Below are 21,387 nucleotides of genomic sequence, written 5' to 3'. Positions count from 1 at the left end.
CATACAGAGGATTACTTTGGTCCATGCTGTTGAATACAAGCGTGCTTGTAGCTCCTGCTCAGGAGAAATAGGTTGAAAGCTGTTCAGTCTTTACAGGAAATATTACTGTTGCAATACTGTCAAGGTCACTGTCAGGCTGGGTTATCTGCTGTGTAAGTGCTAGCCACACAAATCAGGCTTAGCTAAGGACTATAATTCATACACTCAGCATTTTGTGGATTATGTCCTTTAGCTTTCCCTCATTGCCATTTTAGATCTGCATTTAGCTCTAGTGTATGACTGTTGCAATTTCTCTTTGGGGTAATTTCTCCGTCTGGTGTAGCGTTTCTCTGTGTATTCCTTAATCACAGGCATACAAACTCGCTCTGTATGGGTAATTTTATGTATAATGGTTATTGTTATCTTTGGATGCAGATGGTTCACCTTTGGACAAAACAATAGAAAAATGCAGGTGACAGGAAAAAAAAATCAAAGAAAAAGTTTCAAAACCCACAAGAAATATTAACAAAGAAGAGTCTGTGTTTAGGGCACCCAAAGAGGAGTCAGGAACCTCAGATCTCTTCCCAATTCTCACCTAGACTTCTTCAGGAGCTTTCTGATTTCCAGGTGTCTTAGCTTTTATTTATAAAACAAAGATTATGGTATTTCCCACCTCATGGATTAATTGAGATTAACTGAATTCCTGATTCTAAAAAGTATTTTAACAAAGTACTACAAAGAATGGTTCTAGCATACACATATGCTTTTATACTGTCTTACAAAACTGGAGGCATTGATAAGAAGAGTGGTGGAAAATAAAACAAATTTTTCTCTCCAACAAAACAATTAATCTGTATAATCAGAACAGCTCTCAATTGTGCAAGACACAGCATATTCCCTTTAATAATGAAGTGTTAAAGTCTAAAGAACATGTGCATGTGCTCATCCCCTGTATGCCAGGCAAGCTGACGCAGTGATTTTGAAATATGAATAAGTCCATATTGCAAGGAAGGAAAGGACTGCCTCTTCTGAGATGCTATGTTAAAAAATGTGTAGCCCGTTCTTTAAGATTTGCAGCCAACACGTGTTTGTTTGTTTGTTTGTTTGTTTGTTTGTTTGTTTGTTTTCCCTGTTAGTGTTGAAGTTGCTGTAATATATGAGCTTTTTTTCCTTCACTTGTCAGGTTCTCATTTGTAATATTTCTAGCTAATGTTAGGTTTTGTCCTACAATGTCACAACAGCTTCTTTACATCCTTTACCCCCCAGATGTGCAGGCATCTTCATCACTTCAGGATGTTGCCCATTTCTCTCCAGCTCTGTGATTCAGTCAAGCATCTTGGCGTAAGACACTCTCACCGCTTACTCCTAAACTCTTTAAAGCATTTAAGTGGCCTTGAATGTGATCACTTCTACTGCACAGCTGGGCCTCCAGCAAATCCCCAGAATCAACCAGCCTGAAACTTCTGAGCCTGAAATTTGACTCCCAGTGCTGTTGCATCAGACCCAATCTTCTGTACTGCAGACAGTTTGGCTCAGGGAAAAAATAATGGGCATAAATATTTACACAAAGTGCCTTTTTTCATTTTGTCCTATCTGATCTGATCCTATTTATGTCTGAAAGAACAATTTTAAGTGTTTCAGTCTTTGCTGCTGATTAATTATGAATCCCTTTCAAATGAATTTTCCCTTCCTTCCTCTTGTCCACTCTCCTAAAAAAAAAATTAATAATAATTTTAAAAATAAAGAAAAAATATGACTGTCAGATATTAAGCCTTTCTGGCCAAATGAAAAACTCAATGTACCCTAGGTCTGCCATTATACATGCACATTTAGTTTGTACTATTGCCATGTAAATGTACAGGTCACCCATGATGGTTTAAAAGTGACCAAGGGTAGACTGAAACACCCTTGTAATTTTCCTTAATGACTTGCCTGTCAGTATGGAACAGGTGTTTTAGGATGCACTCTGGACAGAAAGTGAGATTTTGAGGAAAACTTAAATTATCTGAGTTCCTTAGAAATGCATAAAATTATCCATTGCTTAATCAATTATACACACATGCATGCCCTCTCCCACAGAAGAGGCTGGATCAGGCATCTACATTATTTGATGTAATTATGTTGGTTGTAAAATAAAATGCAATGGATATGGAGTATTTCTGGGTTTATTTGCCATATGTGGCACACAAAAACAAATGGTAGGTTACCTCCAAATTTTTATTTCAAGTATGTTACGCATATTTATATGTAAAAATTGATTACAAAAAAGCAAATGTGGCATTAATTTACCATGCTTTAAGTAAATTGCATATCCCTTGTAACCATTCTTCTGGTCAGAAGCCCCCTGGACTCCATCAATGGAGACATCTACCCTGCTCACAGAGGCAGTACTGAGTGATGCACAGTGCTTTCCTTCCCATCAGTGCTTCACAATTAGTCAAAAGATTACAGAAAAAGCATCCTTGTCACAGCCTCGAATACCAAACTGCATTAAAAATTAATGTTGCTGTTTAATTCTTGAAGGTTTTTTCTTTTTTAAGAATGTGTTCTTAAGCACTTGCAAATTCTCAAGTTTTGGCTCAGATTCTCATGTTGTGGCATAACCACCCGCAGTCACTCTAGACTCGTCTTGCTTCCCCTTCTGCACCAGAAGCTTGATAAGGGACATGCCTTGATTTCAGACTCCAGAATCCATCTTGCTTTCTTTGGTCCCAGAGGACAAGGCTTCTCTCCCTTATATTGTGTATATACTACACACTGTCAGCACCAAAAACTGGTGCTCACATGCCCCTTCTTCCATTCCTATATCTCATGGCTGACTTAACTCATCCCAAAGATACAGATGGTTTATTTCTTCCAAGCCATGGCTTTGGTCATCACTTGCATAGCTTGACTGAATGGGTGTTGCATACATTTGGCTTCATGTTTATAAACCACAAAATAAGCCATCTTTACATGTCCTTAATGTCACAGGCTGCTTCATTCTTACTTTCGTTGCTTTAAGGTGAACAGTTTTGTTGAAACTTCCTATGGATTGACCTATGGATTCCTATGGAGATGCCTCTGGGAAATAACCGACAGACCCATTATGCAAATGCATCCCTACCTCTCTTGCAGAGATAAGATAGTTCCTCTTGGTCCACAAAGATTTCCAGAATATTTTCTCCCTTCTTACATTTCAGCCCATCGGTCACTCTCAGGTTTAAAAAGAAATGTTGATTTGATTCACCCAGGAGGAGAGAATGGTTACTTCTTCAGCTTACTTGAACATCACATGACAAGATACATCCTGTTTGCAGTAAAGGAAGTCCAACCAGAACCAGGCTCAACGTATGGAGCAGAGACAGCCCCACACACTTATCTTTCCATACTGCAGCACCTATTGTGTTTTTGAAAGATGAGAGCTGTTAGTTCAGTGAAGAGCTTAATCCTGCAGCTTTGCACTGCTATGGCCTCCCTATAACCTCGCCTTTGTATCACAGGTATGTTCCTGCTCAGACCAACAGGGCTGCACAGCAGAGTGAAACAAAGTTGATGCCAACTTCATAACAGCATCATAACACCGTTGTGTAGCTGTAATGGTATTTCCTAGCTGCCTAACTCCCAAAAGTTACTGTAGTGCGTAACAGTGCTTTTCGAAGGCTTGTCCAGCGCAAGCAGACCGCTGACAGGTTATCTATACTTTCAGGCTGTTCTGAAGAGGCCATATATTAGCATTTATTTCCTCTCCGTACCACTCGGCCATCCAGCTGGTGGTGTTTTTACTGATGAGCCCACGGTGCTGTCAACGTCAGCTTAGACAGAACTTGAAGTGAGCTCATTTTTGCAAGTGTTGTTGCTGTTTAAATCCCGGAGGGTTGTAATTTCATGTACATTGATGAGGGTGAGCATGTGTTTCATATCTGGACTGGTTTTTTGATTATTGGGAGACATACTTTCTTTTCTTAGACATGTCTAAAAGAGAAAACAGAAAGGAAAGATTAAAACTGAGAATTCATATAAAAGGCAAATTTTTTTTAAGTTTGAAAGTTTTGCTTTTTCTGCTTGCTAGCCATAGCCATTACACCTTTTCCATTTGTGTGTCACTGGAAGCACCCAGTACAAAGGAAAGCTACTGTTTCTTCCTCAGTCAAGGAGCTTTATAGGACAACAGCCCTAGTCACAAAAGGAAATTTATATTTAATTCAAGTTTTCATATGAACAGGCCTTGCATCACGCTTTTGCAAGTGCTTTTCCACCTGCTTTCAATACAGGCCAGTGCCTGAAATATTTTCATCAAGTTGTCAAAATAAAGCCCCAGTCCTGCCAACCAGTCTTAAACTTAATGTCGCTGTTGAGTTTAGTGGAGATAAGGCACAATCTCCACTAAAGGAGAGGTCAAGGCAACCTGTAAGAACTTAACAAGCATTTTAAATAACGAAGCTCACTTGTGAGATCAGGGCAATATTAAATTTTGATGAAAGCTAGGTTGATATCTGAGACTGGACCTCACCCAAGAGCAAGATTCATGTAATTCCACCAGAGAGGTTATCTTCACTACACTGCTCTGCTTTATTTTAACTCTACCACTAAAACTGGGACTTTTTTTTACGTATGGGTAGGACAGGTTTCCGTAGATTCAGTTTCTGAAATTCTTTCAGGACACAGAGCAGAACAGGGGCATCTTTCTCTTCTGAGTGTTATCCTTGCTTTCATACTTTCATCCTAACAAATTCCTACAAGATTTATCTTGTCAAACTTTAGTCTGAATGGCACAAATTACTGGCAGGATTGTCAATCTAAAAAAGAGACAGGCATAAATTTAATTGCTCCCTGAAGATACATCTAAAGCTACATTTAGCTGCAGCTAATTAGATATTCTCCAAGCAACAGTTATGATTCATCTGCTGAGGAGCAAAACAAGAAGACAAATAAGAAATAGGCAGCAAAAGTTAAACTTGACCTCCCAAAATGCTGGGGTTGGTTTTGGTTTGTTTTCAATTAGAAATGCAGCTGGTGTTGCACTGTACTGAGACCTGAGGCTTGTGCTGCATTTAAGCCAGGAGGCACAGACCTCCTGTTTTTTCTGCATGAGGGGGTGACTTCACCGCTACTGCAGACAAAACATAGTTTTGCTTCTGTGAACCGAGCTTCCCAAACACCTGCTCTGCCCACCTTTCCCAAAACTACCTGCCAGCATTAAGGGTACGGATAAAAACCCAAGGAAGTTCTTTTCCAAAGATCTTAAAATGTCTGTTTACCAAGAAAGACGGAGCTTCACAAAAACGCCCATCTGAAATGGGGCTGTCACCAACTTACAGGTATGGAAACTGCGGCAAAACTAGGTGAACTTGACCTTGTCCATCACGCTGCCACACAAAGCAATGCAGTAGGTAGGGAAAGGATTTCAGGGGCCTGTGCCTCCATCTTGGGCAAATGCTATTCCCAAGTGCCAAACCAGAAGGGCTGTTGATGTGCGCTTAAACTGGAGAGTAGCTTGCACTCAGAGTAACTGGAAACAGAAATGGGTAGCGGGGTGCCGGAAAATAACTGCCTGGTTTGAGTTAGATCAGGGTGCAGTGAAATGTTTCATCTCTTTGGGACTCCATCCTGTGTTCCTTGTACACCTGAGCTTCCTCTGGCTTTAAAAATACTGTGTGAGTATTTAAAGGATTTGATCATAAATTAAGCATGAACACTTCTGACCAGCTGTGCTAAGGTGGTGCTAGCCAAGAAAATGAGTGGGGGTTTTTTTATTGGTTTTGGTTGGTTTGTTTATAAGAAAGGGAATTACTTACACAGGTAAAAAGGATGAGCAGCAAGTAAAAAATCCCAAGGCAAGTCAGCATGAACAGCTCAGCCTTGTATTTTTTTAATTTTTCGTCTTCTATTCCAGGGCAACCTAAAACGTAAAGCAAGGTGTTACATTGTTCTGGTGTTTGTAAAATATTTTTAAACTGTTACCTTCATGCGATGCCATGCAGAGCATGGGACAGTCAAGAGTTACTACTGTACCTGTTACTTTCAATGTGACTGTGCTGCTCAGATTGTGTTCTCCAGTCTCTTCCCCCACAGCGCACTTATATGTCCCGCTGTTTTGGCTGGTCACGTTTTTGATCCTCAGTGAAAAGAAGGTGTCATTGGATAGCTCCAGGGACCCCCCAAGTTCTTTTGGATAATGAGATTCCACATCAAGGACTTTCCATGCTCTTCCTTTGCCATCTGCAGCCATCTGGAAAACACAAATATATTTCCTGTCTTGGGCAACAGTGTCATCCTGAGTTTAAGGGAAAAGAGAGTTTTAAAGCCAGCTTGCAACTGAAAATGCAGAGGCTAAAGAGAGGCGGGTGCGGGCCTCAAAAGCATCTAATATGTTCATGCTCACAATCAAAAATTATTTGCTTTTTTTGCTTAAATAAACACTATATTTATAAACAGATACTGTAGATCTATTCTGTAATAGCTTCTTAATCTGCCTCACCTGGACACAATCCTGGTAGAGCTGTATCATGATAAAAGGCAGCGGTAGAGTTTGCTCCGTGGGGATGGAGCTGAGGCAGCGAGAAGCAGCCCTACCCAGCTGCTTAGTGGTGGCTCTGGGGACCAGAGGTCCCCAGGAGAGTGTGGCAGCAGGCAGGAAAGCTCCACTGCTGCCTGCGTTAGCTCTGCCAGCACACTTTCTGCCATGCAGTGGTGGGAATTAAACCTGCCTACCCAGCAGACACGCCACAGCACACTGGCTTTGCCAGCACAGGCTGGCATCCTCCCAGCGATCCCGCAGCCAGAGCTCCTTGTGGGAATACAGCCCTGGAAACTGCATTTCCCTGTGCCAGTTTCTGTGCAGAGTGCCTCTCTGGAGGAATGGGGTTTTTCCCCCCTCCACTCCACTCTTTATTGGAACCAAAGAACAAAAAATTGCTTTGATTCCTTCAGATTCGGTTGCGTGAAGGTCAGAAGCAGGTTCTGGTGCACTTGGGGAGCATTTCTATGTTGAATTTCTTAATTGTAACCAGAAGAGCTACATTCCTTGGCATCGCTGAGAAGCTGCTGGAGGAATGAAGTATATTCCCAGAACAGTTTGTACTGCGGGGCGATAGGATGCACTGAAAATGACAATTGGCTGGGAACCACAAAGAAGAGAGAAATCGCTAACTTGATTTGAAAGATGGGAGAAGGGTTTGAATTAGCCTGTGTCCATTCTTATTCATTGACGTTGCTCCCTGGGCTTCAAGGCAACATGCCCTCCATGAAGGTTTCCCGAGTAATGAATTCAGTCTTTCTGTGGACCAGCAGAGCCAGAGCCACCTCATACAGTCCAAGGCTCAGCTTTTCAGCCAAACCTATAACTAATGGAAGCTAAGGCTTTTTTATTATTTTATTTTAATGGACATATTTTTGGGTTGCACGTTGGTGCTTACATTCTATCAGTATAGCTACTGCATCAGGGTATAACAGTTACACTCTAAATTATTAATATTAACACAATTTTCTCATACTGGGGATAGGAGTATCTGGTTTCCCTTTCATAAATTTGCATTAAGAAAGTGTACTCAAGAGTCTAGAGAGAAATACGGCCCTGACGCTCCATTATATGTTGCTGCTTTTGCAGCCCTAAAATGGTGTAAAACAAGCTGCAGGTTGGGGAACTTTCCAGGAGCTGGGGAATCAGACTAAAGCACAAGATTTTCGTAATTGTAAAGATCCTTTCTCAGAAAGGTTTGGGGTTTTTTAGTGCATCAACTGAAACACAGAGCAGTAATTCCCTGGGGTTTTCCACACTTTACCCCGAAATAGGGAAGAAAGTACCTTCTTCCTCTTAATCCCCCAGTAAATTTACCCCAGCTTCTCTTTCTTATTACGCTGAGCCCCAAGCAGCTATGAAACAAGCAGTATGTATGGTGGCTCATCAGGCTGTAGCGACTTCACTGTGCTACAGGGGTTTAGATATTTTCAGGCCTTGCACATTGTCAGAGATGTGGCCAGAGGAATTCTGATAGCCAGGCTGGGCTCAGCTCTGGTTACAAGAGGGTCAATAGCAGTTAAGTGGATAGAGTTGACCTCCCTCTGATCTAATTTTTGCCACTCTCTCTTCCCTTACCACCCCCTTCCTCAGTGAAATTTAAAACTGCCCACAGGGCCTGGCTGCCCTTCTCATGCCCTAAAATGCACATAGGACGTCTGAGCTACGCACAGAAAATTACTTTTGTTTTTTTCTTTTTTTCTTTAATTCACTGCTAGCATAAATAATGGTGCTGTGATTCTTGTGGCTGAGACCTGGGAATCAGAAAACACTTTGATCTTTTTGTATGCAATTGTAATCACCACTGCTAATAGAAGAGAGAAGTAAATTAAGTCCATGTATCCTATGCCTGATCATGCGTTTATTCCTGGTGAGGTTTTTGGTAAATTATTTAACTTCCCTATTTTACAGGGATGATGAGGGATAGGATTGACTGTTGTCTCCAAAGCTTTTCAAGGTGCTCTGTTGCTGTCACAAGTACAGTGAAGGTGACTCTGGACACAAGCAAGTCAGAACTTTGCTTTGCACAGACCTGTTCTCCATGAAGCTGCACAAACAGCCTTTCCCCAAAAGAGAAGAAAAAGTTACTTTGTGCCCTAATCTGGCTCCTCTGCTTGGGAAGAAACCAGGCCCGATCTGGATGGGGGTCATGAACCTTCGCATTTGGGGAAGAGGAGGAATGGTTCATATGTGTGGGTTTAATTTGGGGTTTGCATGCCTCTTTTTCCCCATTAAGTCTCCCCTTTACTGAAGAGCAAAGGCAGGCAAGGCAGTCTGTGGTGGTGCTGGCGTGCCCAGCAGCCTCCCTACATTTTTTAGGCTACAGAGACATCTGGTGGCATTTTTCCAGCCTCTACACTCAGCGCATCCATTCCTGCTCAGCGGTCACAGCAACCCTTTCTCTGATGCCTGAACCAAGCCTTTTTCCACTGCAATCTTATCTCTTATTATCTTATCATAAAAACATCAACTCCTCCCTTTTTAAATTCTCTAAGTAGCAAGGAAACATCTGAGCAAATTTGCAGAGTGAGTCCCCATACTCCAGCTGTGTAAAAGTAAGTCCATGTTTATCAGTTCAGTAAGGTCATCCTTCTGCCTCTTGCTCTATTCAAGCTAACCTTTTTTCCCCCCAAACCTAATTAAAATTACGAAAATGTCACTTTGTTTGTCACCTCCTGTGAATTACTTGGCAGACTCTCATTAGACAATCATTTCATAGCCCAAGCTCCTATGATAACCCAGCACTAATTCATACCAAGTCTCCTCCAGGTGATACCACAGCCCAAGGTAAATGCTAGGGGGTTTACCTAATTAATTCCACACAAGCTTAGAGGGATCGAAGTGAGTGCTGTCAGTGGCAGCTATTCACTTGTGTAGGGACCATCCTCTTCTTTAATCCGCAACAAAATATTTTCTGCACACATTTCATTTGCATTTCATTTCCTTTCCACCTTGCTGGCAAGCAAGGTGCAGCATGCCAGCTCCCCCTGCTCCCCACCTCCAAAGGCAGGAAAAAAGGGAGGTGGTCCTTTCCTGCTCCCATGTTTGCTGTTAATGGCTTTACCAAAATTCAGAAGGCAAATCATGACTTGTGTGGGGACCGGTAGAAATGCTACTGAATCTATTTGCATAAAAAGGGTGTCATTGCCATGCTGGCTGCTGGGGGTTACTGAAGCAAGAATTTTGCTGGGCAACAGGGACCTGCAGGCTGGCAGCATCATTCCGCCTATCTGCATAAAACTATCCATTAAGAAATTTTAAAAAGAAAAGAAATGTGAGTTTATGTTTATTGTCACATATACATTGGCCAGCAGCAGTGTCTGTGACAGGCTTTTTCAGAAAACAGCTGTGGGGCTAAGTCCGTTGTTTTCCACCACCTCCACAGCAATGAGAGGAAATGCTACCCCCAGGGGCTGATACTTCCAACACCTTCATGAATGACCTGGACACTGGGACAGAGCACATGCTCAGCAAGTTTGTAGGTGTTACAAAGCTGGGAGGAGTGGCTGATATGCCAGAGGGATGGGCTGCCATCCTGAGGGACCTCAAACAGGCTGAGGACGTGGACTGAGAGGAACCTCATAAAGTTCAGCAAATGAAAATGGCAAGTCCTGCCCCTGGGGAGGAATAACCCCAGGCACCAGGACAGGCTGGAACCAACCTGCTGGGAAGGCCCTGGTGGACACCAAGTTGACCATGAGCCAGCGTTGAGCCTTTGCAGCAAAGAAGGTAGAGCACCTCCAACAGATGGAAGGAGGTGACTCTTCCCCTCGGCTCATCCCTGGTGAGACACACCTGCAGCACTGGGTCCAGTGCTGGGCTCCCCAGTACGAGAGACATGGACTTACTGGAGACAGTCCAGCAAAGGGCCACAAAAATGATTAAAGATTTGGAGCATCTCACATATGAGGAGAGGCTGAGAGAGCTGGGACTGTTCACCCTAGATGAGACAAGGCTCAGGGGCATCTTGTCGCTATGTACCTGATTGCCAGGGGGATAAAGAAGCTGAAGCCACACTTTTCTCAGTGGCCTCCAGAGGTGAGACAAGAGGCAATGGGCACAAACTGAAAGTCAGGAAATTCCATTTAAACATAAGAAAAAACTTTTTTACTGTTGGGGTGGTTGAATGCTGGAATGGGCTGCCCAGAGAGGGTAGGGAGCCTCCATCCTTGGAGATACTCAAAACCCAGCTGGACACAGCCCTGAGCAACCAGCTCTAGTTGTCTTATTTTAGTGAGTTTCATGGAAAGTCATTCTAGTTCCCAAAACCTTGGAAACACTTGGTCTAAAGTTGCAATTGATTGTGATTTTCCCACATATATTCTTTAGTCAAATGATTCCTGTTACGCTTCTCCTAGCCCAGAGCTTTTTGGTGGTGGTACAGTGGATTTTAAAATGGGATAGGTTTGACTGAAAATACTGCTGAGCTGATACATTTCTGTTCTCTGACTGGATGAATTATGAGAAATAGGTAGAATAATTAGGCCTCTAAAACTGAAGTGCTCTTCAGCAAATATTTCTTTTTTAGAGAACTAAAAACAAGGTGGAAGAAGGAGAAGGAACACTTTTCTCAGTTCCAGCTGGCTGAGTTTTAGCTGCAGTTTTGAAAACCACTACAGCATTACATGACAGTGCCACTAAACAAAGGCAATTCACACATGCTGTATTACTTACACCGAACTAATCAATTAAAACTTAATTTTATCATGTACATGCAAAAGCAAGCAGTTGTTAAGTTAAATCATGTTCTCTGCACTCATTGAATACCTTTTCTCATCAAACTTTTCCCAAACTGAGGTGGTACGTTGGCTCCCAGGTAAACTGAAGTGCCAATATGTTCCACTTTCCCCATAAAAGTAAATTTTTGTTTAAAACAAAATGGTTCAGGTCCAAAACTGATGTCAGTTTAAAGATGGAATGTATTAACATTGTTTTCTTCTGAGGGCAGGATGATTGTAAAAATGGTTTGTTTAAAATTATACCAGGAATAATGGCCAAGTTGAAGTTTCAGACTGCTAAATAGATTTTAAACTATATACAGGCAGGAGGAATTTATTTTCTGAAGCAAAATATCTAAAATTCTGGCAATGCCCAACAGCCAATGTATAATGAATCACAACTGAGCTGAAACCACTTAATAGGTGTATTTTTCAGCACAAAAACACTTCCATATTTGATTAGTGCTGAAGGTGTATCCATATGGTTCCTATACAGTGTCATGTAGAGACACCAATGTTAAATTTGAAAAAAACAGACATAAATTGTGGGCACATGTGAGTGAACTGTGACTGTGCTTTAGAGGAGAAACAAAAAAGAAAGAAAGGAAAACCAAAATGAATCCCAAAACAACAGCAAAGGAACTGCTTGTGACACATAAGCCAGCTGGAAAAGCCCTCTGACTCAGTCACACAGGCTCTTTATTGCGTTTATTTTTTAGCTAAGGGCATCCAGCACTAGCCCATGTCAGGCAAAAGAATTGTTTTGGTCATGTAATCATTTCCACTGCTCCCTTCCTGTCTAAATGAGCAATGTGTTGGAGCTACTTGGAGCTGAATAGATGTCTGAGGAGCATTTGGCTGCATTTCTTCAGGCTTGTTAGGAATTAGGCAACTATTTACCTATGCTAATAGATAACAGCTATGCATATTTAGCAAAAGTAACTTCATTTGAAGGAAGGTGTGATTAATATTAAATGTCTAAAACGTTTCTCCTTATTTTGTAATATGACTTCCCCCTCTAATTCTGCCACAATTTTATATTTTTCAGGGAAGTGTTATAAAGTTAACAGACTTCTCTCCACTGAAGTACAACCTTCTTTCCCCTTCCTCAAGATTTGTTTTAGATTAAGACTTTTCTGGCTATCACATGAACAAAATAGCAAAATATCCACTGGGACTTAATTTGTGTGTGTTTAAACTTGGTTTTCAAACTGGATATAAAGTGATAATTATGAGGTTTTATGAAGTGGTTCTCATTTTCAATGTACTACACAAAGGGAAACTGTTCAGTTTTCAATAGCCCTATGAGGCAGAAAGGTAAGTAAAGTTTCATTACCTAGGTTCTTGTTTCGTAGGTGGGCCATAGAGATCCAAACCAATATTTCTATACACAATTCCCAGTGCTTGGGTGCTTATGCAAAAAGAAGTCAGTTTTCTGTTCTCAGCTGGCAAACTTCCACACTGCTCATATATGGTTTTATGGCATGTAGGTTGCCCAGCATTCTTAAAAATGGACCTCCTTTAAAGGGGACCATCATTATGAAAACTTCTCCCTAATTTTCTCATGGCCACATAGTGAATGGGATGAGAGCTGCACCAGGCTGGAAGAGGACTTGGTGCTCTACCTTCTCCTCAGTGTGCTAGGCCTGCCTACTTCAAGTATTTCTGAGTAAAAATCATTTTGTCTGAGCTGACTGTGGTCTTGATTCTGCACAGAACAACTTACACGTATGACTTTGTGCATGCAAATAACCTAATTAGCTCCAAGGATACTGGGTGCATGACAGGTTAAACACATGCACGCCTTTTTGCAGTACGACACATTAGCAAAAGTGAAGGAACTGTTGAATGCAATCCTTCCTTTTAACATCCATTTGAATTTTGACACCAGAATATTAACTGCTTTAAACAATTATTCCTTCATTAAAAACTAAAAAAGCAAGTAATTTAAATAGCATCCTTTTTTTTTTAGGCAGATCATAGCAAGCAATTTAAAAGCACCCCTTAATTGGTCAGAGCATGCAGAGGTGCCAGTAGGAAGGAGGGGGTTGTTTGCCGAGCGTTCACCCTGCACAACCAGCTGCATGTGCAGCACCGTAACGTTGTCGCCATCATTTTTTTAAAGCAGCAGAAGCAAAGGTTAATTGCTTGCATTTACTGCACAGTTCAAAGTGGCCTCATACAAAAGATGTAGCCTAACAGCTGCTTGAGGTTTACCGTCTAAAATTTCATACCATTTGTTGGAATTACCTTTTAATTAGCCATTTGGGGGTATACGTGGTGTTTATTGATTACTCCTTCAGTAGCTGTTTTTTAAATAACAGACTAATTCTCTATGTTGGGTAGCCCAGTCACACTCTGCCATTCCCCCACCCTCCTTTTGCAGTGTTGGGTGGGACAACAGCACACAGCTGAGGGAGGGGAGAGGGAGAGGGGAGAGGGAGAGGGAGAGGGAGAGGGAGAGGAGAGGAGAGGAGAGGAGAGGAGAGGAGAGGAGAGGAGAGGAGAGGAGAGGAGAGGAGAGGAGAGGAGAGGAAGCTTCAAGCTGCTGCTTATTTAGCTAGCCCCACAAATCGAAGACATATTGCTTCTTCAGCACAAAACATTGAGTCTAAATTACTTTTTCCTGACAAAACTCAGGCTTTTTAGCTTTGGTTATGTGCTTTTCCTAATATGGCTGCAGCAGTGGCTTGGGTTAGCGTCACCAGGAGTGGGACCTGCGGGTCCCCACTTCCCACCTCTCTCCTGGGATGAGTAACCAGAAGACTGCAGTACCATGGTTGGTGCCATCAGCCCCTGAGGATGGTGGCAAGAGCTAGAGATAGCTAGACTTTGTTACTTCTTGTAGTTTTGTCAGTGCCAGCAGAGAAAAAAATGCATGAGGTCCTGTCATGCTGGGCACTGGAAAAACAGTCTTTTCCTGAGTGAAATGGGTAAAGTAGGAAGAGCAAGGAGACCATGGAGGGAAAGGAGATCGGCTGGACAGGGCAGAGGAGGTGCAGTGGCAGTCTGGACTGTAACAGCCTGACTGCCGCAAAGGGAAGCAGCATTAGTGCTGTGGGACACACACAAAAGGCATCATCAAATATCACCCTCCCCTGCATATGCAGTTGTTTTGTGCCCAAGTGGAACTGTAAAGAGCAAGAAACAACACAGAATTGGGTCTACAGGGCTTCCTTACGCTGTTTCATCAGGGCAATGGCTTTTGGCTCCTGTTTGCTGCCTGGCCATCCCAGCTGCCACTGAACTCAGAAGGACATGCTTCTGGAGGATCCCCACACTTTAGCATGCTGAAACTCTTTTCATTTTTTGTTGACTTCCAACACTTGTTTGGGGGAGAATTTTCAGGGATCCAGTCAACTTCTCTGTTTATTCCTCCCCCACCCCATACCACTTCTGTGCAACTCCTCCAGGTCCACCAGACTGCATGGTTTGCCTGCAATGAGCTCCCTGCCCTGCCTAGATTCTGTGGGAAATATGGGACCTTAAATAATTAGCATGTGTCTGTATGGAAAACACATGTCCTTATCCAGCTTTTGAAGCAGAAAGCAAAAAAAGGTAAGCTGACACCTATCCCAGCTCCCACAGTAATGTTCAACCAAATGCATTATTCTTTCCTCTCTGTCTTCCCCCTGCACTTAGTTCAGTATTTTGGAAAAAAAAAAGGAGACTATAGATGCTGCACTTGCTGATGGGCTGGTAGCCAGGTTTGAAATGGCTCTTTCAGAGTTAGGTACCTTTGGGTTGCTGTTGTCATCTAGTCAGTAGGCAGATGCTCATTGTCGTACCAGCAGTGAAACTCAGATGCATTGCACAGAAGCCCTATATAATACCATTGTTTGCTGGTTTCCTGTAGGGGATAATTTTAAAACTGTATCTGACCAAACTGCTGGGGAAGCCAAGGCTGTGGCTTTATGTTTGGGCAGAGATAAATTAACAGGTTTTGCCCACCAAAAATAAGGGGTTTTTCCCTTCCCATCCACTGCTCTCCCATCACATGGGAAAGTAATTAAACTCTGTAACCTACAAAATCTTTGTTTGCAGATTGATTTTCCACTATTATGACAAGCAAGAGCAAGCTGACTTAACAGGTAACCAGAGGACCACCAGGACTGACTCATGGTAAGCGGCAGGACTGCATGTCTGGGAGTGAGGAATGGGGGAGAACAAAACCTTCCTTTTTTTCCTCTTAATTAGGCTAACACCGTAAGCTGGAACTATGCACTGAGATGAATACACAGTGCCATACAGCAAGTCAACAGCTACTTCTTCAACCACTGTGCAACTCTGCCTCTCTTTCTATGAGAAATTTCATCTTGAAAGCGTTGAACAGGACTTCCTGCCCATGAGCCCATTGATCCTTGTAGCCCTCCTGCAAACAGGTGGTCAGCAGGGCTCTCTTGCTTTGGAGATGGGAATTCTGAACCAGGGCAGCCAAGATTAGACTTTTACTTTGTGACTGCAAAGAGATAACTCAGAATTTCTAGCCCTCCATCAGCCTTCTGCATACCCTGCCCTCATGCCCACCTCCACTAGTCAAAAAGTAGACAAAAAGCAATTCAAGGATCACGCTTAAATTGTCTGTCTACAATGACATGGAAAATGCCTGTTCTCCATGATCAGCTAGATGGTTTCATTTTTCCCTTATCTCTGCTGCACTGAGAGGTGGATGCCTCTTCATAAAATAACCCATTTTATACAAGACAAGTCAGTATCAGGTAAGAAAGCAGTGCAGACTGCTCAAGGAACTTGGGCTTTTTTCTTACCTTATACCAAGATGCTGTCTGGTAGGTGATTGAGGAGTCCCGAAGAACTTTACAGGGCAGCAGCACTTCTTCAGCACATCTCACAGCAACATCTGGGACTGCCACAGAAACTCCACTGATCAAGCACCAAACTGCAAAGCACAGGTACACATCATCTTTAAAAGAGCTTGCCTAAATAATCCTCCCTGACTTCCCAAAACATATCCCCACAAAATAAATGTGAAAGACCAGAATGAAAAGGCAAGGCTCCCCACTTACCATTGCACAGGATGATAAGCAGTGCATAGACTGCTCTACATAGACTGCATACTGAAGTCATGGCTTTTGCTGCTTCAAATCACAGAGCAGCAACAAGCGTGCCTCTTCACAGGACAGACTGAGAGAGCAGAATGAAACTGCTACTGCTTCTAGAGTGATATTTCTGGAGGTAGGCTGGGGAATCCCCCAGATAGCTTATCTTTAAGTTCCGCATCACAGGGAAAATCCCTACGTGTAGGAGCCAGTGCTCCTCCCATTAAATTTTTTAGGTCACTCCCATTTCTGCAACTGCCTGCACTGGTAGCTCTTCACCTCTTTTTTTTTTTTTCTTCTTTTTTTTCCCCCCTGTGTGTTGATCTGAACAGAAATAAGTTTTACCATGGGGCACTGTGGGTCAGCGTGAAGGGCATCAAAATCAACACTGAAAGAATCTCTCTTTTGAGTGACAAAATGCAGGGGAAAGGGTTTTTCAGAATCCCAAAATCCCCTCTCAACCTTCTCTCTGCAGTTCGAACAGAACAGTGCCTGTGCAAATGTTGGACATATGAAGCGACATTTCTGAAACCACATTTAAGCTCTCAGGTCATAACACCACAAGGACACTGTGACTTGGGTCTAAAGGATAAGCAGGAATTTACAGCATTGCTGAGCAATACAAACTATATTTCTGCAGTGTTGCATCTGTAACTCCCCACGTAGGCGCTCATGATGTAGAAGCAGCACCTCTTAGTGTATTTTGGCATTTTCAAGACAAGCAGGGGCAGCTGGAGTGATATAATTCTACCACATCAGGTGCTGAAAAATTTCCTCATGAAAAAAGAATACAGGGAGCTCCTAGAAGAGGGATCATTTGGACATCCCCTCCAGATATCTGGAAAAGGAGAGAGAGGGAAAAAAAAAAAGTCCTTTCCTTGTGATCTGTAAGAGCTGTTCCCCCCTGGAGAATTTTTGAGGAAGTCTGAGGCTGATCACAGAAGCATTTACAGATCATGAAACTCAGAAAGTTGCTGACATGTTATTTTTAGAAAACAGTTCTGGCTACTGTCTTTAGGCTACTGAGATCATAATGGAGAGAAGCCATTTAGGAGGGGGTTTTTTGAGTTTTGATGGGTGAAGAGTGTATGGTCAGTCCCTTTTGAAAACCAGGTTCCTGGAAGTCACGTCAGGCTGGGCACCCTAAACCAAACAATCTTTAGAAAGTTTTGTGAGAATTCAGTTTGGCAAGTCCTTGGCATGCAAAAGTCCAACTCAGATGGGTAAACGCTGTGGGTGGGTAACACTTTCGGAAACTCCAATCTGTTCTGTGAGGGAAGTCAGACAGAAGTTTCACCGGCGCCCTCACTGTTGAAATAGGCTACTTATTTTTAAAGCTTTTTGCTTCTATCTTCATTGACCAACATGGTAAATATAACAGGCTCTAAGCTTTATTTTTCTCTTAGGGTTTTCCTGTTTCAAGGGCCTCAATCCATTACTTAGAAGGTAAGTACAAGTAAAATGTAAGTCCCTGTGGATCTCTCTAGAGGGAGAGAAAATCCTGAACCCTTACTGCTTTCTCCTGTGTGAAATAATAGAGTCCTTGAGAAGACAGAAGTGAGGGGGGGTTGCTGAAGGAAATCTTGGAGAGAAGAGGGCTCCAGTTAATATATTGCGCATCTGTTCTTCACTAAAATGATGGTTCTCCTGCCCCCATGAGTCAGTCACACATCAAGCCTACCTCCAAGAAGGGCACTCAGCTTCCACCCAAGTGCCTCTTCCTGTAAGCCCTGCAGAGATACATATTTACCCTTCATAAACCCGTCGAGAGGCAAAAACCCTCTCTGCCTCCCTTTTCATTGTGGTAGACCCCCAGTGAGCAAACCACAGCAAGCTCCTGCCACTGCTGTGGGCTGTCCCACAGCAATCTTTCCCAAAATGGCCTGACCAGATGTAGTCTGGAGGGGCTGAGGCATGCCTAGGGCTGAGGTCTCAAGTTTGCCCCCACAGAAGTGCACTGAAGGTAAGCATAAAGGGTCAGGCTTCAGTTTAATCTGGGAAAAGTACATGCCACACATGCTTGCCAAGGTGATGTTAAGCAACATTCTTCCCCAGTTAGTTAAAACACAGGAGTTAGGACTCTCAGAAACACAGACTTTTTCCCTCTAGGACAGGCATAGCTTCAAGCAAAGCAGACCTTTTCCTCCAGAAGTATTTTCAAGCTCAGCTGCTGTTCCACAGCACACTATGTGAAGCAAGAGAGCAAGATATGAAAAACAAAAACTGAAACTCCCTTTGCTGGGGGAGGAGAAATCATTTTGCTTCTAAACTTTCCCTGGCTGGGATTTTTTCTTTAGGGAAACTTTGAGCCAGGCTGTACTTTCCATCCTAACTTTTAATACCCTTTGTATGGTTTCAAAGAGCAAGCCTATTATATCCAGAGCAGTGGAAGCTGCTTGGAGTTTCACTCCAGTCTTGAGCAATGGAAGCAATGGGAGCTCTGCAGGATGGGTTCAGGTGTGGGAGCGAAAAGGCAGTGATTGCCTGTCAGCCTTCTCCATGAGAAACAGATCCACATCTTTGCAGGGCCCTCAGGAACCGCGGGAGCTGCACATTTATGTGAATAAGTAGAAGTTTATAGTTAAACACATTATTCTGTGGACCTAACGAGACCTGCTTTCCTACAGGTGTGTCCTATTGCTTCTTCCTCTCCTTCCCTTGCCCGTACCACTTGCTGCACCAACTGTAAACCCTCAATCTCACTGAGCAAGAAGCACCATCTGCTCTGGCGAGTCCAGAGCCACACGTGATGACTGACATTAGCAAGCAACGTGTAAAACAGCTGCGTTCTGCCTACCTTTCCCTTAGCAAGGGCACTCATTTGGATCTCCGTCTTTGACCCAGCTGCTGATTTTCATGAATTTCATAGGCATTTAATTCTCTTTGAGCCCCGAGCCCTCTGTCAGTTTGATAGAAAGCAGGTTCAGAACATACTGGCTGATAGACAGCCAGATGGCATGATCACAGAAATTTCATTCTCTGTGGGAAATGAGGCTAGAAGCACAAGGAAGTGGGATAGATTCATGGGATAAGGTTAAAAAGTCAAGACTGTGTACTTTTTTCAGTGTTGATAGAGCCTTGAGAATGCTGTTCGTGGAAGTGTATCCTTTTTCCTTGAACCAGGTAAGTACTGGCTCCCTCAGATACTCAGGTAGTGGATTTTTTCTTATTTTTTATTCCAGTGTATAGCTGCAGAAGATATGTAAGATTCTTTCTTATTTCATGTATTTTCCCCTGAGTGTCACGGTTCATCAGGAAGCACAGAGTTTAAAAAAAACCAAAACTGTACATCCCTACACAGAGTACAGAGCTCTCCACAAAGAAGAATCAAAGGTTAAGACAGGGATTTCAAAACAGTATTTAGCTTTTTCCGGCAAGGCACAGATTTTTCTGTATTGGGATATGATTATCAAATATCTGTTGCTCCACTGCATTCAGGTCCCTGTTTTGAAAAAGGTCCACCCATATGCCTCATGTCTATCGTGAAGCCACTGGGGGGGGGGGGTGTTGTTTATGTATTTTTATTACTATTAATCTCCTGTGCAGCAGTAAAAACTGCTTCAGTTCAACTGCCAAAACCAGGAAGGCTTTTATTTTCTATTTTAGTAGACAACAGTTTTTTAAATAACGTACTGTGTGTAATATGGCACTGTTAGCTGAAGGAACAGTGGCAGAAGAATCCACAGCCACAAATGCAGAATAGTCATGTATTTTGAGGGGCCCAGCCGACCTGCAGTTACAGCGTTTACTTTCCTGTCATGTTAGAATATTGATGCTCACCACACCAAGATTTAAAAGCAACTGAGAGTTTCCAGATTGCAGCTAATGAGAGGTACGTAGATCACTTACAAACTGGAGTTAAGAAAGTTTAAGGACAAAGATTCTCTGCCCCTTCATGGCAGGTGTTGGGTCAGGGTCTGCCTTTGCTGTTTAAACAGTGGCAATCCAGCAATACTGAGAAATCAAAACACTGGAATTGTGACCTGCTGGCTGGTGCAGAGCTTTGTTCTACAGACTGTCTCCTGTTGCCAGCTCAATAAATAACACCCAATTAATTTTACACAAACAGCCACTTCTCTGAAACATCTGGACTTTGGAGTGAACCATCTGATATGTGCCAGCCCTGTTTGTCAAAGTAGTGATTAAGCATACTCGCTTAGAAATTGAAATGTGACCCAAAATACAAACTCAGAATGGAGGTATCCAAAATCAGAAGCCACTTTAGAAACTGTTGGCCTGGGAGTTTAGGAATTGCCTTTAAGCAAATGGGAGCAAGAACTTATCCCCTGTCTATACATGCGACTTGTAAGAATCGCAATAAGGCTGTACTGAAGCTCCACCTAGTCCAGTGCATCTTGTCTCCGACAGCAGGCAGTGAGCTATCAGGTAGCCAAGCAGGCCAAGGTGTTGCATTCAAACTGCAGTGTCCACTGGAGGTGCACACTGAAATCTCATTTTTAACAGGTCCCTGGCTCCTCTTTTTTCATCAGCATGCTAGATGGTACTGGGGTCACCAGGACTAGGGATATCTTGGACCACAGTTTGCAGATTTTGGTGGACTCTCCATTGCTCACTCTTCATGTGGGGTCATCCATTCTGCCTTCTCCAGAAGGTAAGGAGTAGATTATTGCCTGCTGTCTCTACTGAATTCTGCAACAGTAGTCCCCACATAGTCCCAGCCTTACAGAGGTCCCTGGACCTTGCATCTCCTTACCACACCCAGCCAGGCACTGTTTTAGTAGAGATCTAATGTTCAGCTGCTCTGCCCCCAAATCATGCCGTGGAAATACTTACTCCTTCTAGTTCTCCACTCCTTTTTCTCTTGCCTGTACATCCTCCCTAGACACACATTGTATGGGCCTTCTTACATTGGAAGACAATGAAAGATCCCAGTAGGTCACCTTGTACTCCTAGCTGATCCCAGGCCCCACCAGGAATTTAAGTCAGGAAATCCTCCTGGGAGCAGCCTGTGCTAACAGCAGGTGTCACAGGGTGCCCTGACCGTTGTGCACCATCTGGGGACACGACCATGCACACAGACCAACTGTGCCAAGCTGTGGCCCCTCTCCTGGTGCCTCCAGAACCTCTTGTTGTGGGGTGGATTTTTTTATACCTTCCCCATCTGAGGTCCCAC

The 21,387-nt window shown here is 43.1% G+C and overlaps 1 protein-coding gene across 1 annotated transcript; it reads right to left on the bottom strand.

Annotated features, from left to right (window-relative positions):
• Positions 1 to 2,126: 2,126 nt before the first annotated feature.
• Positions 2,127 to 16,391, bottom strand: CD83 (CD83 molecule). The gene is made up of 5 exons (XM_075083956.1): positions 16,221 to 16,391; positions 15,963 to 16,093; positions 5,974 to 6,190; positions 5,757 to 5,860; positions 2,127 to 3,933 (listed from the first exon to the last, which is right to left on the bottom strand). The coding sequence occupies exons 1-5, from the start codon at positions 16,279 to 16,281 to the stop codon at positions 3,775 to 3,777; spliced, it is 672 nt and encodes a 223-aa protein (XP_074940057.1). The 5' UTR covers positions 16,282 to 16,391; the 3' UTR covers positions 2,127 to 3,774.
• Positions 16,392 to 21,387: the final 4,996 nt, after the last annotated feature.

Source organism: Phalacrocorax aristotelis, chromosome 2, assembly GCF_949628215.1.
Source record: "Phalacrocorax aristotelis chromosome 2, bGulAri2.1, whole genome shotgun sequence".
In the NCBI taxonomy this organism is placed as follows: domain Eukaryota; kingdom Metazoa; phylum Chordata; class Aves; order Suliformes; family Phalacrocoracidae; genus Phalacrocorax; species Phalacrocorax aristotelis.
The sequence above is the reverse complement of the archived record's forward strand: the minus strand, read 5'-3'. Positions and strand labels throughout refer to the sequence as shown.

Coding starts and splice junctions, on each gene's coding strand:
- CD83 (XM_075083956.1), bottom strand. CDS start 16,281: ATGACTTCAGTATGCAGTCTATGTAGAGCAGTCTATGCACTGCTTATC. Junction 16,094..16,220: donor GCTTATCATCCTGTGCAATG/GTAAGTGGGGAG, acceptor TGTGCTTTGCAG/TTTGGTGCTTGATCAGTGGA. Junction 5,861..5,973: donor AGTCACATTGAAAGTAACAG/GTACAGTAGTAA, acceptor TTTACGTTTTAG/GTTGCCCTGGAATAGAAGAC.